This window comes from Apodemus sylvaticus, chromosome 8 (assembly GCF_947179515.1).
Source record: "Apodemus sylvaticus chromosome 8, mApoSyl1.1, whole genome shotgun sequence".
Lineage (NCBI taxonomy): Eukaryota > Metazoa > Chordata > Mammalia > Rodentia > Muridae > Apodemus > Apodemus sylvaticus.
The window spans coordinates 47,760,955-47,775,863 of NC_067479.1; the positions used below are offsets into that span (position 1 = coordinate 47,760,955).

The 14,909-nt window shown below is 42.7% G+C and overlaps 1 protein-coding gene across 7 annotated transcripts in view; it reads right to left on the reverse strand.

The window, feature by feature from the left end:
* Positions 1-14,909, reverse strand: part of Elf1 (E74 like ETS transcription factor 1) — a 97,397-nt gene that overhangs the window by 20,706 nt on the left and 61,782 nt on the right. For all 7 annotated transcript variants that reach the window (XR_007979223.1, XM_052190864.1, XM_052190863.1 and 4 more), the window contains one exon: positions 1,038-1,218. Coding sequence is in view for 6 of the 7 variants with exons in the window: in XM_052190864.1 (XP_052046824.1) it covers positions 1,038-1,218 (181 nt within the window). In the remaining variant the exon portion in view is untranslated. The remainder of the gene's footprint in view (positions 1-1,037; positions 1,219-14,909) is intronic.

Genomic DNA, 14,909 nt, shown 5'->3' on the forward strand with positions numbered 1-14,909 from the left:
CTTTTAACCACTAAGTCATATACTCTTTTGGAATAATTGTTAGGTAGAAATCTTTCTATTCTCTCCCCCACCAAATAGCCACACAGTCATTCTTCCTTCCTGTTCTAATTTAAAATGGCACTAGATCACGTGTTAACTTCTTAAAAAGACAAGCACATGCATATAGACATATTTAGTTCTAATAATTCACTAATAAGTTTGTTTTCAATATTCTAACTTCAGCTTTAATATCTGCTAGCATAAACTACTGATGCAAGAAGTGTTCACTGAATCCATTCTGTGGATCAGGTATTGTGGCCCATGCTAAGGCAGAGCTGAGAACAGGGCGGCCACGTTGCTACCAAAACCTACTACTCTACCTATTACATCTATTTCCAGAGCAATTTCTTTAAAGAATAGAAATGTACATACTATATACACCCACCCTTCTCCAAACAATACATTTAGGAACCCCAGAAGCCCTCACCTGCCTACACCAGGCTGCACATCTCGGCCATAACAAACTCCCCACGTCCTAACAATCGAGGGAAGACTGTGGTCAAGGGTGTTTCTAGTATATGTGAGCATAAGAAACAGAAGGTACATCCATCCTGAACTGGGTTTAGGTACATGCACAGCAAGGCAAAGCTGCCAGTAACCTGTTAGAGAACTCACTCTGTTATCTTCTGACTAGGCCTAACTGGATGTGCATATAATTTAAACCAGGTGCATCATCCTATGGGGAATGCATAACAAAAAAGTAATTATATACCTAATCTATCTCTTAAAGAAGTACACAAGCTATACCTTTAGTACTCAGCCCCTCTTTCTTTTAAACCCCATTTTAAAAAGACCATAAGTTTATCTCATGTTGTGGCTCACAGTCAGTCTTGATAGGATATCCTTCTATAATCTCTATTATTGCTCTGAATGATTAAACTTACCTTAAATTTGCAAATCTGCATGAGTCCTTGGAAAAGGGCCAAGCACCTAGAAATTCCTGGCCCAGACCCCAAGCATCTGATCTGTAGCGTGCGCGCGCACACACACACACACACCTGTAAGAGTGATGTCGTCATCATCGTCGTCTATGATTTCTTCTTCAGCAACATCCAGTGAGCTCTCAGTAATCATGTCATTGGGCTCCTCCACGCAGGCTAGACCAGCATAACTGTTGAGAATATCAGCACCAGGAACATGTTCCACAATGACAGCAGGAAATATAGCAGGATCACCAAGCTGCAGGGGATGGAAGGGGCGATGAAGAGAAAAGTTCTGCTTCAGATGAATACAATCAGAAGACATTTTACTTCTTCATAAAACACTTGACACTTGTATTTATTTGTTCATATTTTATTAAAGGGAACTCTACCCAGGACCTAATGCAAGCTAGGCAAGAACTCAACCACTGATCTATACCCAATCCTATTTAGTCCCTATATGATCGTGTGTGTGTGTGTGTGTGTGTGTGTGTGTGTGTGTGTGTGTGTTTGAGACAAACCCTCTATTTAGGGCAGTTTGATCTCAAACTCACTCCCCTAAATTCTGGGATAGAAGCACATCCCAGCATACCCACTCCATCACTTAATAACCACCTTTTTATGTGATGAGGACTATGAGCTTCTAACCCCGAAACATTAATCTTGCCTCATGGGGTCTTGTGTATCTCAGGCTACCCTGCTTGCTGTTAACCAGAAGATGACCAGGAACTCCTGGTCACCTCTCTCTCTCTCTCTTTCTCAAGATTTATTTATTGTATACGAGTACACTGTCATTATCTTCACACACACTAGAAGGGGCATCAGATGCCCATTAGAGATGGTTGTGAGCCACCATGTAGTTGCTGGGATTTGAACTCTGGACCTCTGGAAGAGCAGTCAGTGCACTTAACTTCTGAGCCATCTCTCCAGCCCCTGCCCAGATCTCTTAAGCACTGTGATTACAGGTGTGTCCACCTTGTCTGATTCTTCATCTTAATAACAGAGTTTTCATTGGTTAATTCTAAAAATACATTTTAAAATGACATGGCATTAAAAAATATGTTTTAAAATTATGCCAAAGCATGAGCCAGGAAGTGAAATACAATGGATGTAGAAGTTCTTACTAGAGTTTCTACACAGTAGAAAATCTTGGTTTAATTATACTCGGCATGGAACCCTTAATTTTAACATCCTTTGACTCACACATAAACAATTAACTTTCAATTTCCATTACTGTCCTCTTTAAAGATAACTGTATTAAGATTATGAATTTTTCCTACTAATGCCTGTTTATAAAATTACAAAATTTTAGATAGGTATGGTGGAACGTGCCTTTAATCCCAGCAATCAGGAGGCAGAGGCTGTTGGAGTTTCAGTCTGGAAATAGCCTGATTTACACACTGAATTCCAGCCCAGCCAAAGTCATGTGGTAAGACTCTGTCCTAAAATAACACCAAAACCAAAGTTTATGGAATATCAGAACTGAAAACTTGACCCTCACCCGGCTATTTCACTGTCCCACTGAGGAGACCCCCCAAGAGGCGTCTAACATAGTAAAAGTCAGCTCAGCTGCTTCCTTTCCCTTTTGCTTTGTCTCCTGATGTTGTGTAGCTCATGCTAGCCTGGCACTCACTATGGAGTCCAGAGTAGCCTTCAACTCACAACACTCCCCTGCCTCAGGGGATAACAGGTGTAAGCCATGCCAGCCTTCCTTTTAAGTTCTTACTTTGGAATTATCTCTTAACTTAGAAAAATTGTAAAACTACTTCAAAGGATTCTCATACAACCTGAATTCATATTTCTCTAGTTCTAAAGTAAGAGTCTCTATTGTTATCTTCTGACATTGCTCTGACTTGTTTTAAAGGGGCAGTAGACACATCTCTTTTTGTAATGTTTTTGGGCGTTCTGTTGTCAAGTATGTCTGTGCACCACATGTGCACATTGGACCTCCTTAAACTGAAAAATCAGAGTTACAGACAGTGGTGAGCTGCCGTGTGCTGCCAGGAACTGAATCTGGTCCTCTGAAAGAGCCGCCAGAGCTCTTAGCTGCTAAGCCATCTTTGCAACCCTAAACTATCTTTTTAACCCAGAATATTGGCTTATTTCCTAAATGTAGTACCTCTACAAAGTATCACAAATATTTTTAAATATCACAAATGAATATGGACAAAATATCAGAAGCAGGAAATGAATGTTCTATTATTAACTAATCTACAAATCTGATTCAAATTCCCTTAATCATCTCATTAACAGTCATCACGGGGGGGAGGGTAATGAGAAGAGAATAATTGGGGGAGGAATTTGTCGTGGGTTGTCTGATGCTGCTTGTATCCTACAGCTAAAACTGGTTCCTCACGGTGTGGTTGCCCAGTGAGCCTGGAGGGGGAAGAAGAGGGAGGATGGAGAGGAGGAAGACGTCATGGACCAGAACCGCATGGCCCGAAGAAGCAGCAAGTAACGAGGGGCCTTATGGTGGGGAGTAAGTCAGAACAGCTGTAGACCTGCCCAGTCTGGCTTTCTTATACAGAAAACATCTGGGTTGTGTGTCTTTTATATGGACTCATTAGAACTTTAACTCCAACAACAGCAATTAGTTCAGGGCTCATTTTAGGATCAGTGGCTTCAGTTAGTAAATATCCTACTTATTTCACTGTTTTGTTTCTTCATAAATACATCTTAGTAAAGTGGGGAAAGGCTCCTGTTTATAGAAAGTGACATTTTCTTCTGGAGAGTGTGCTACACTGCAATTACCTATGCCTTTGCTCTATACTAAACAGTGTTGATCTTTTAAAGTAAGTGTTTATATAACTGCAGAGTAAGGTCAAATATTACTTGTATCATAAAAACTTAAAATTCTGAAAGGTAATATATATCCTGGGTGTTAAACATCCTTACCTTCAAGAATGCCATGCAATGAAACTCATAGGTACTGATCTTAAAGCACATTTGCTCTTACTACAAAATGTTTCTATTTCAGAAAAGTTAGCCAGAACTAACTGGCTTTTCAAACTGTAAAACTAATTTTGAAACTGAAACTAGGGGCTCAAGAATTTACATTGTGAAGCACACAAACACATACACAAGTGGTCAAGAAAACATTTACTTTCCAAAGCAAAGTATAAACAGTTGACTTTCCTTTCAGAAAAGGCCATGTGTGCGTAAGTCAGAGGCCAGGGCCGGAGCTGCTAAGTCCCAGGGTCTGCACTGGGGTCGGCAGGCACAGCAGTGCTCTTATCTCCTGAGCCAGCTCATGGGCCCTCCCTTTCTTTTCCTTGAATACAGCCTAGTGTGAACATTCACACGCTCAAATACTCCACCCCCTCTTCTCTCTTAGGAGCTCCACTTCCATTTCTAAAGGGGCGGAGCCTAAGGTTCAGTGAATTTTCACATGATTCATCTTATTCCGTACACGGTAAAAACAGAGCTCGTCATCCCATTACTGACAGATAAAGACCTGGGTTAAGAACATACCCAAGGTCGCCCAAGTCCAAGAAAGGCAGGTCAAATGCAACTCACAGATCACTCACATAAAACTCGAGTATTCCTCCCAACACAAACCTGCTAGTTCTTGCAATCTGAACACAGACAGGCAAAAAACATAAATATTATAAAGAACATCTTGACAATATTATCTGAATCTATATAGCGCCGACATTTGGGTGTCTGTATGTGTTGTATCCACAGGCTAGAGGTCCACGGTGAGTGTTTGTTTGCCTCTATTGTAATATGAGGTTTCTCACTTAGCCAGGAGATCATAGATTGAGCAGGAGTGGCTAGCAGTGAGCGCAGGTGTCCTCCAGGCTGTCTCCCCAGTGCTGGGCGCTGAGCTGCACCATTACACATGGCTGCCGGTGTCCTGAACGCAGGCCTCAAGGTTTTGTCAAATGACTTACTCTCCAGCTCTTCTATATTTTAAATAACTAGATATTACTATCTTCCTTGTTCTAGTCTATAAAACTGTAGCCGCTATTCTAAGTGCAGCTAACTATTCTTTCCACATAATTTACAGATCTTATGAACACCCAGTCAAATATCACTATTTTCTACCACAGCATCCTTCCTAGCAGAAACTACCGTTATCAATTTCTTTGTTCCCTGGCAGAAATCATCCATGTCTACATCATATAGTTGGTTTTATACAATATTTTTTTAATTTATAAAGAAAAATGTCAGTACCAGGCATAATTTCCCTCATGATGAGGTCTGAAGTTCAATAAGAGAGCCACTGGTATGTGAGTCACTTTGTGTACCACAACTGCATCCTATGTGTACCACAACTGCATCCTGTGTGTGCCACAACTGCATCCTATGTGTACCACAACTGCATCCTGTGTGTGCCACAACTGCATTCTATGTGTGCCACAACTGCATCCTATGTGTACCACAACTGCATCCTGTGTGTGCCACTACTGCATCCTATGTGTGCCACAACTGCATCCTATGTGTGCCACAACTGCATCCTATGTGTGCCACAACTGCATCCTATGTGTGCCACAACTGCATCCTATGTGTGCCACAACTGCATCCTATGTGTGCCACAACTGCATCCTATGTGTGCCACTACTGCATCCTATGTGTGCCGCTACTGCATCCTATGTGTGCCACTACTGCATCTTGTGTGTGCTGCTACTGCATCCTGTGTGTGCCACTACTGCATCCTATGTGTGCCGCTACTGCATCCTATGTGTGCCACTACTGCATCTTGTGTGTGCTGCTACTGCATCCTGTGTGTGCCACTACTGCATTCTATGTGTGCCACTACTGCATCCTATGTGTGCCACTACTGCATCCTGTGTGTGCCACTACTGCATCCTATGTGTACCACAACTGAATCCTATGTGTGCCACTACTGCATCCTATGTGTACCACAACTGAATCCTATGTGTGCCACTACTGCATCCTGTGTGTACCACAACTGAATCCTATGTGTGCTGCTACTGCATCCTATGTGTGCCACTACTGCATCCTATGTGTGCCGCTGTTGCATCCTGTGTGTGCCACTACTGCATCCTGTGTGTGCCGCTACTGCATCCTATGTGTGTGCTGCTACTGCATCCTATGTGTGCCACTACTGCATCCTATATGTGCCGCTACTGCATCTTGTGTGTGCTGCTACTGCATCCTGTGTGTGCCACTACTGCATCCTATGTGTGCCACAACTGCATCCTATGTGTGCCGCTACTACATCCTATATGTGCCGCTACTGCATCCTATGTGTGCCGCTACTGCATCCTATGTGTGCCGCTACTGCATCTTGTGTGTGCTGCTACTGCATCCTGTGTGTGCTGCTACTGCATCCTATGTGTGCCGCTACTGCATCCTATGTGTGCCGCTACTGCATCCTATATGTGCCGCTACTGCATCCTATGTGTGCCGCTACTGCATCCTATGTGTGCTGCTACTGCATCCTATATGTGCCACTACTGCATTCTATGTGTGCCGCTACTGCATCCTATGTGTGCCGCTACTGCATCCTATGTGTGCCACAACTGCATCCTATGTGTGCCACTACTACATCCTATGTGTGCTGCTACTGCATCCTATGTGTGCCACAACTGCATCCTATGTGTGCCGCTACTACATCCTATGTGTGCCACTACTGCATCCTATGTGTGCCACTACTGCATCCTATGTGTGCCACAACTGCATCCTATGTGTGCTGCTACTGCATCCTATGTGTGCTGCTACTGCATCCTATGTGTGCCGCTACTGCATCCTATGTGTGCCACTGCTGCATCCTATGTGTGCCACTACTGCATCCTATGTGTACCACTACTGCATCCTGTGTGTGCCGCTACTGCATCCTGTGTGTGCCACTACTGCATCCTATGTGTGCCACTACTGCATCCTATGTGTACCGCTACTGCATCCTGTGTGTACCGCTACTGCATCCTGTGTGTGCCGCTACTGCATCCTGTGTGTGCTGCTACTGCATCCTTAGGGTTGTCATGCCATGCTGGTTGTTGTAAGTTATAGGTGTCATAGCTGGGTAGAACTGCTAACTCCTTCCCTCCTTTGGTACCTTCTAGTACTAGGAAAGCTAGTCCTCAGGGAGTGGGCATTCAGGTCTGTTCCAGTTTAGAGGCCTGTAATCTAAATTTGTATCTCTAGAGAGCAGCCAAGGTCAATAGCAATAGTGTTTTGGGAGTCTCTAGGACAGTCCTGACCAACAACTCAAAGAGGGTTTCTCATACATGGTATTGGGGGCTTTATTAGATAATCTGTGGCTCTTGGAAGGAACATTGTCAGCCTAGATTTTAAAAAATTCATTTAAATGATATGTGTGAGCCGGGCAGTGGTGGCGCACGCCTGTAATCCTAGCACTCTGGGAGGCAGAGGCAGGCAGATTTCTGAGTTAGAGGCCAGCATGGTCTACACAGTGAGTTCCAGGACAGCCAGGGCTATACAGAGAAACCCTGTCTCAAAAAAACCAAATCCAAATAAATAAATAAATAAATAAATAAATAAATAAATAAATAAAATGTGTGTATTTATACAAAGAATTACATGTATTATAAGTTTTTCAAAGTAGATAATACTATGATTCCTGATAACTTTTACAGACATCTTCACTGTTATTTTACCCTCCTGGGGTGGTGTGAATGTGCTTGGCCCAATGAAGTGACTCTACCAAGAGCTTTGTCCTTAATTAATTAAGAAGTTAGAGGACAGGTGTCACTGTGGGGGTGGGCTTTGAGATCTGCCAGTGCGGAAGCTCCACCCAGCAAAGATAATCTCTTCCTGGCTGTCTTCTGAGGAAGAAAGAAACCTCTCGGTTCTCCAGCACCATGTCTGCCTGCACATTGCCATCCTTCCCACCATGATGATAATGAACTAAACATCTGTAAGGCTGCTCCGATTAAATGTTTGCCTCTGTCAGAGTTGCCTTGGTCACGGTGTCTCTTCACAGTAATAAAACCCAAACTAAGACACCTTAGGACTTTTTCAGAAATCCTTATGGTTATTTTACCTCCTCTCTCCTTCCCACTCCCTAGTTAGAACCCCTTTCCCCATCAGATCATTTTTATCCTGCCTTATTGAGGCCCACCCCCACCCCAATGGTCAGAGGAGCTTGAGACCTCAACCCTCCACAAAGGAAGACAGGCAACTAAGGAATGCTGAGAGTGGGAGATGTAGACTTCCCCACAGAAGACCCTTCACTTGGTTACCCAGTAACAGACGGTCAGCCCTGAGAACATGCATCAAGGTTATACAGACTGAGCAAGCTGTGTGTGGGAACGACCTGCCTCTGTTTCCCAAGTGCTGGCATGTGCCGCCACCACCCAGCTAACAGAGCCCATTCTTATTGAAGAGGCCATAGGTACTTTGTAAAAGACATGTTTTCTTTTGAAAGAAAAAAAAGTTTCAATATACTCATGCCTTAGGTTAATTGTGATGACTGTCATGAAAAAACTTTTTTCCAAAGTTGCATTGTACTTAAATATGTCAAAAACTAAACAGCTCAGGGTCAGCCTCTAGAAATTTGAAGCAACAAAGGTAACTGGATTTCCTTCATGAGGTTCATTACTCCGCCAGAGACATTTGCAAGGACCCCACACACAAGGGGGCTAAGGCAGGAGGACCCCAAATTTGAGGATTCTGGAGTTATACAGATCCAGGTCAATGTGGGCTACATAAGGAGACCTGTTTCAAAATACAGAGACAAAACAATATGAAGCAGGAGAAGAGGAAGACATGGGAGAGGGGGAGGAAGGAGGAAGAGAGACGGAGAACAAGAAAGGAAAAAACTAAAGTCAGGCCTAAAGCTCAAGGGCAGAAGTACCCACAGGCCCCAGCCTCAATCAATGCTCGGCAATATGGGGGGGAGGGGTAGACACCAAAAAAAGGAGAGAAAATATTTCCTTTGATCCAAAAGTTTAGTTAAACATGAAGAACACCTTTAAAGTCAGCACTTGGAAGACAGAAGTAGGTGGGTCTCTGAGAACTCAAGGCCAGCCTGGTTTACATAGTGAATTCCAGGCCAGTTGGGTCAGTATAAAAAAGAAAACAAAGTGGAGAGGAAAAGAAGAGAGGCATTGGTTCTGAGACATAGGGGCAGCACCATGGAGCCACTGGACAGCACTGCAGGAGCGGTGATGTTACACCACACCACACACACACACACACACACTCACACACACACATACACACACACACACTCACACACACACACATACACACACACACACACACACACACACACACACACACACACGGGAAAGCACAGATGGAACAAGGAGGAACAACACTGATTCAACCAACTGCACATCAAAATATTTTCTAAAATGTGGATAAAGATCTAGCTATGGAGACATGAAGATTGAAATTCTGACACTCCCCCCCCCACCCAGCACCCCATAAATGTCAGGTTAGAGGGGACCTCTAATCCCAATTCTGGAAAGTTAAAGACAGTGAACCCCTTGGGCAAGCTAAACCACCTAAATAAGAAAGGTCTTGGTTCAAGTGTCAGACCCTTCTTCAGGAAAATAATATACCCAAACAATGACATCTAACTGGGGGGCAGACAAAGTGAAAATTGGAGAAAGATTTGACAGGATGAGTCAGAAATAGGATACACTCCTCTCCCGAGAACAGACAGCCAAGAGAAACACAGAACCCTGAGGAAGAGGGAATTCAGTTCAGTTCAGTTCAGTTCAGTTCAGAGCAGTTCAGTTATGTGCAGCTGAGGTCAGTTCAGAGCAGAGCAGTTAAATTCAAAGCAGTTCAGTTCATGGAGTTCAGAGGCCATCTTTCCCGGTGGAGCAATTCAGTCAGAAGCTGTGCAAAGTCATTTTGAATCAGTCATATTGGAGTTCGATCCAGAATAGCTGAGTTGAACAGGCCAGCCAGAGTTCAGAAAGAGCTAGAGGGAGTGAATTTATTCAGCAGTAAGTCTCAGAGGCTAAAACATTCTAGGCCTAGGTTAGCAGACAGAGGCTGGAAACTGAGGCCTTCAAGATCCAGGCTTTCAGAAGACTAGATTGTGCAGAAGTTAGAAGTTTACAGGCTTATGTTTAGGGATAGTTGGATAGAAACACTCTGGGCTCAACCCAAGCCATGTATTCTTATAGCTTGAGTACAGTTCTCTTTTCATCCCTTCCTCTGAGGAAATAAAAGTAATGTTTACATTTACAGTGTGGCTTTAATATTATCTTCATTGCTGTTACATCAGTCTGCTACAAACTTTCTTGGTATTGTACTTTCTCTGGGCATCACTCCTGACTTATACCTATAGTCTTCTCTTGCTAAGGTATCCTGAGTGTCTCATTAAAATCATGAACATATACCCACAGCCGAACACTGGATGGAGGTCAGGAACTCTTGTGGAATTGTTGGGGGATGAATTGAAGGCCCTGAAAAGGATAGGAACTCAACAGAGTCAACTAACCTGGACCCCCTGGGAGCTCTCAGAGACTGAGCCACCCACAAAAGATCATTCACAGGCTAGACTGTGGCCCCCAGCACATATGTAGCAGATGTGCAGCTCAGGCTCCACGTGGGTCCCCCAACAACTGGAGCGGGGTGGGGCTGTTCTTAAAGCTGCTGCCTGAATGCATTCCTCAATAGGGCTGCCTTGTCTGGCCTCAGCTGGAGAGGATGTGCCTAATCCTGCAGAGACTTGATCTGCCAGGGTTGGGGGAATACCCAGGGGCTGGACCCACCCTCTCAGGGAAGGGGAAGGGACAACTATAAAGACACTTCTCCTATCAAGTCACATGAAATAAACAACTCACATGTTCATAAGAACACAAGGAGCTAGAGAGATGGCTCACTGCTTAAGAAAACTGGCTGCTTTTCCAGAGGACCTGATAACTATCTATAACTACATTAAGCCAATGTCCTTTTCTGGCCTCCATGGCAGGTACATATGTGCTACACAGACATGTATGCAGGCAAATACACACACACACATTATATATATATGTAACACCTCTTAGGTAAATACAAGACGTTGGGCCCTATTACCGTAAATGGACAGGAAATGCACACTCCAGTAACTGTTGATCTGAACTCAAGATAAATTGCCTTTTCTCTGGATTGACTAGCAGCTGACTAAAGTATGAGTCATCAAGAATCCAAGCCTTCAAAACTACACATTGTAAAACTCCTCACAGAGTGATCCCTGCACCCTACAGAGGCAGAGACAGGAGAACTGTGGAAAGTTAAGGCCAGGATCTATACACTAAGTTTCAGGCTAGCCAGGGCCATGAAAAGAAGATGATTTGAGCAAACATATAAAATTCAACATGTTGAATTATCTAAGATTTGGATTTTTTAAAGTAAGTAAAACAAAGTTCTGTCTCAACCGCCATAATAAGAGCCAACGATTAAGCGCCTTCAACAGCAGAGATGTCTTCTCAGCTCTAAGTCTGTGTCCCTGTGAAGGTTCCTTCTGCAGAGCTACTCGACTCTCCTGGACTTGTATTGGTTGTCTTCCTGCTCACATGACATCCTTCCCATGTCTGTCTGGGTCTGAGCTTCCCCCTTCTATAAAGAACCACACTATAGTAGGGGCTCACGCCACTCATTCTAACTACATGGACAATGGCATCCTGTTTCCAGAGGAGGGCTGTTACACTATGGTAACCTGGGTTAGGACAATAGATGCAGAGGGGTTAAGTTTGACAGATTCTACCCCTAACAGGACTCAATTTAAATTAGCTTGATGTCTACAGTTTAATCAATTTAAGTTAGCTTTGCATCTACTGTTTGAACACTGGTTCCCTCTATTCCAATGCCAAAACCTTATGAAAATAAAATAGAGACATAAATTTGCTGCTGCCTTTAAATTAAGAATAGACTTTATTCTTCAGATTTCAACGCGTGTTTTTTCTACATTGTTTAAGTCTAACCCCTCTCCCAGAATGACTTTAGAAAAGAGCTTCAAGAGGCCAGAACACTGAGCACAGTAGCATGCCCCTGTAGTCCCTCATACCAGGAAGACTGAGACAGAGGAGTACTTGACCACAGCAGTTTGAAGTCAACATATGACAATACCAACTCAAGAGATAAATAAAAATTTAAGTTAGTTATAAAATGATGACAATACCTAAAGAAAATCTGTAGTTTCTTTTATAAAACTTCTACTTTTATTACTCACTATGTTTTTGTTGTGTTGGTATAAAACCCAGGTCTTTGAGCAGGCAGGCCAATGTTATACCCTCAGCTATACCTGTAGTCCTGATGTTTCCCTAAAGAAAGTAACAACCTCCCAGGCAGTTTTCTATTGCTGTGAAGAGACACTATAGCCAAGGCAGCTCTTATAAAAGAAAGCATTTGATTTGGGGCTGGCTTACAATTGTAGATGTTTAATCTATTGTCATCACACACAGGCGAGCACACACACACACACACACACACACACACACACACACACACAGGGTGGGGGGTGGGGGGCGCTGGCAGGAGCTTCCCAGCCATACTTCCTCCAACAAGACCACACCTACCCCTACAAGTCCACACCTACCCCTACAAGTCCACACCTACCCCTACAAGGCCACACCTACCCCTACAAGTCCACACCTACCCCTACAAGTCCACACCTACCCCTACAAGTCCACACCTACCCCTACAAGGCCACACCTCCTAATCCTTCTAATCCTTCTCAAGCCAATTCTGAAGACTAAGCATTCAAATATAAGCCTATGGGGATCATTCTTATTCAAGCCACTGTACACCATAGCTTTCTAGTCTGCCTTAAAAAACATTAAATTTTCTATTTGTCTGGACACTCATTTAAATCAAGGGCATTCTTATTTCTATGACAAGCTTTATGCTAGCCTATGCTACATAAGCCCCTTTCTAAATAAATAAAGAAGCAAAGTAGATTCTCTCCAAACATGTCTAAAAGCTTTTTTCATTTAAGTAATTAAATTAATCCTTTCTTTAACCTCCTTAAACTCAGCCCCATCCTTGGAAAATAAAACTTAGGGCATCACACATGCTAAGCAGATACTGTACCACTGAGCCACATCCCAGTTCTACCTGTTGTTTGAGAAGGAGAACTTCACTAAATCCGAGCATTACTTAGCCTTGTCTGTACACTGGGAAACATTTTTAAACACCAAATAAGTACCAGATAATTCAGAGTATCTGGGGATATGGCCAGGGCCTATAAATAAACTTACCCAAGTGAGTCCAATTTGCACGCAGAGTCTAGGACTCTTTATATCCACTGATATAAAGGATTATTCAAAACTACATTTGTGGACTCTTTACTACTCATTCAAGTCTCTAAATGACAGCTTTCTAATCACATATTACAGGTCTTCTGTGACTTGGCATTTGTACATAGTTTTCATTTTGTTTGTGGAACAGAAGCAAGGCAAGCCGCAAACCCTGGGGACTAGAGAAAAAAGACTTCCTGGAATCAGAAGTCTATCAAACCAGTTTATAAAGCTTCTGCTTCTGAAAGTCCATCTCGCTAGAGAGAGAAACTGACTTTCAAAGTTTTGTCTAACTTTACTGGAATTCTTAAAGCTCAAGAGGAAAGAAATATTATATACAGGTAAATCCTAGAGCCTATGTTGAAAGCAAAATTTCAGCCAACATTTTAGTAGCAATAATACAACTCAAACAAAGGGCAGGTCCTTGCATTTCAACACTGTGCCCTGGAGTTTCTCTTGGTCATGGTTCATCAAGTAAGTTATGAGTCAATACCATCAACTTAAAGGAGAAGTGAAGGAACCAACAGAGGCCGTACAGTATGTGCTACTGCTAATAATTTTGTCTAAGTCTCTCACTATAGCAGGCCCTGCAGTCCTAGATGGAGACCCAAACACTACAGAATGCTACCTCAGTGCTGTCAAGCCTAAGTTTTCAACAAGCTTCCTGATATTAAAAAATACAAGAGCTCTCACAGAACTTGTTTGCCAAGTTTCCCTAACAGCAGCTCTCAATCTGTTCCATGGTGATTGTGAAACATCCTGCACAGCTCTCTAGAAAACAGCTCACAGCCAAAGAGCAAAACATTTTCCTCAAACAAAAAGCTGGGTTAAAAGTCTTTTAAAATTCCCTCAACGCAGAAACTTCTTTTCAAAAACAAGTGTAAGACAAGCATGCTTTCAAGTAGTTAATTATATTTGTACCAACACAGACAGGGACACATACACATCTATACATACACGCATACACACCACACACACACACCATATACAGATACATACCACATGCACGCATGCATGCGTGCGCGTGCGCGCGCACACACACATACACACACACACACACACTTGCAGATCTTGAAAGAACAATTCTCAGCTTCATTAGGGAAAAAAAACCTTAGAATGGCTAAAACAATCCTGAGCAAACAAAAAAAAACCTATAAAAACTACATGATATTAATATAGAAGTAAACAGGTAGATCAATGAAATTGAATCAAAGACCCAAAAATAAACCCACACACCTATGGACACTTGAGTTTTGACAAAGAAGCCAAAGCCATTCAATGGAAGAAAGAATATCTTCAACAAATGGTGCCAGTCTAACTTGATGTCTGCATTTAAAAGAATTCAAATAGATCCATATTTGTCACCATACACAAAACTCAAGTCCAAATGGATCAAAGATCTCAACATAAAACCAGACACACTTAATCTAATAGAACAGAAAATGGGGAATAGCCTTGAACTTGTTGGTAAGGACACAACTTTGTGAATAGAACACCAATGGCTCAGGCACTAAGGTCAAGAATTAATAAATGGGACCTCATGAAACTGAAAAGATTATGTAAGTCAAAGGACACCATCATCAGGACAAAATGACAGCCTACAAATTAGGAAAAGATCTTCCCTAACCCTACATCCAACAGAGGGTGAATATCCAAAATATATAAAGAACTCAAGAAGTTAGACACCAACAATCCAAATGACCCAATTAAAAATGGAATACAGAGCTAAACAGAGAATCCTCAACAGAAGAACCTCAAATGGCACAGAAGGATTTAAAGAAAT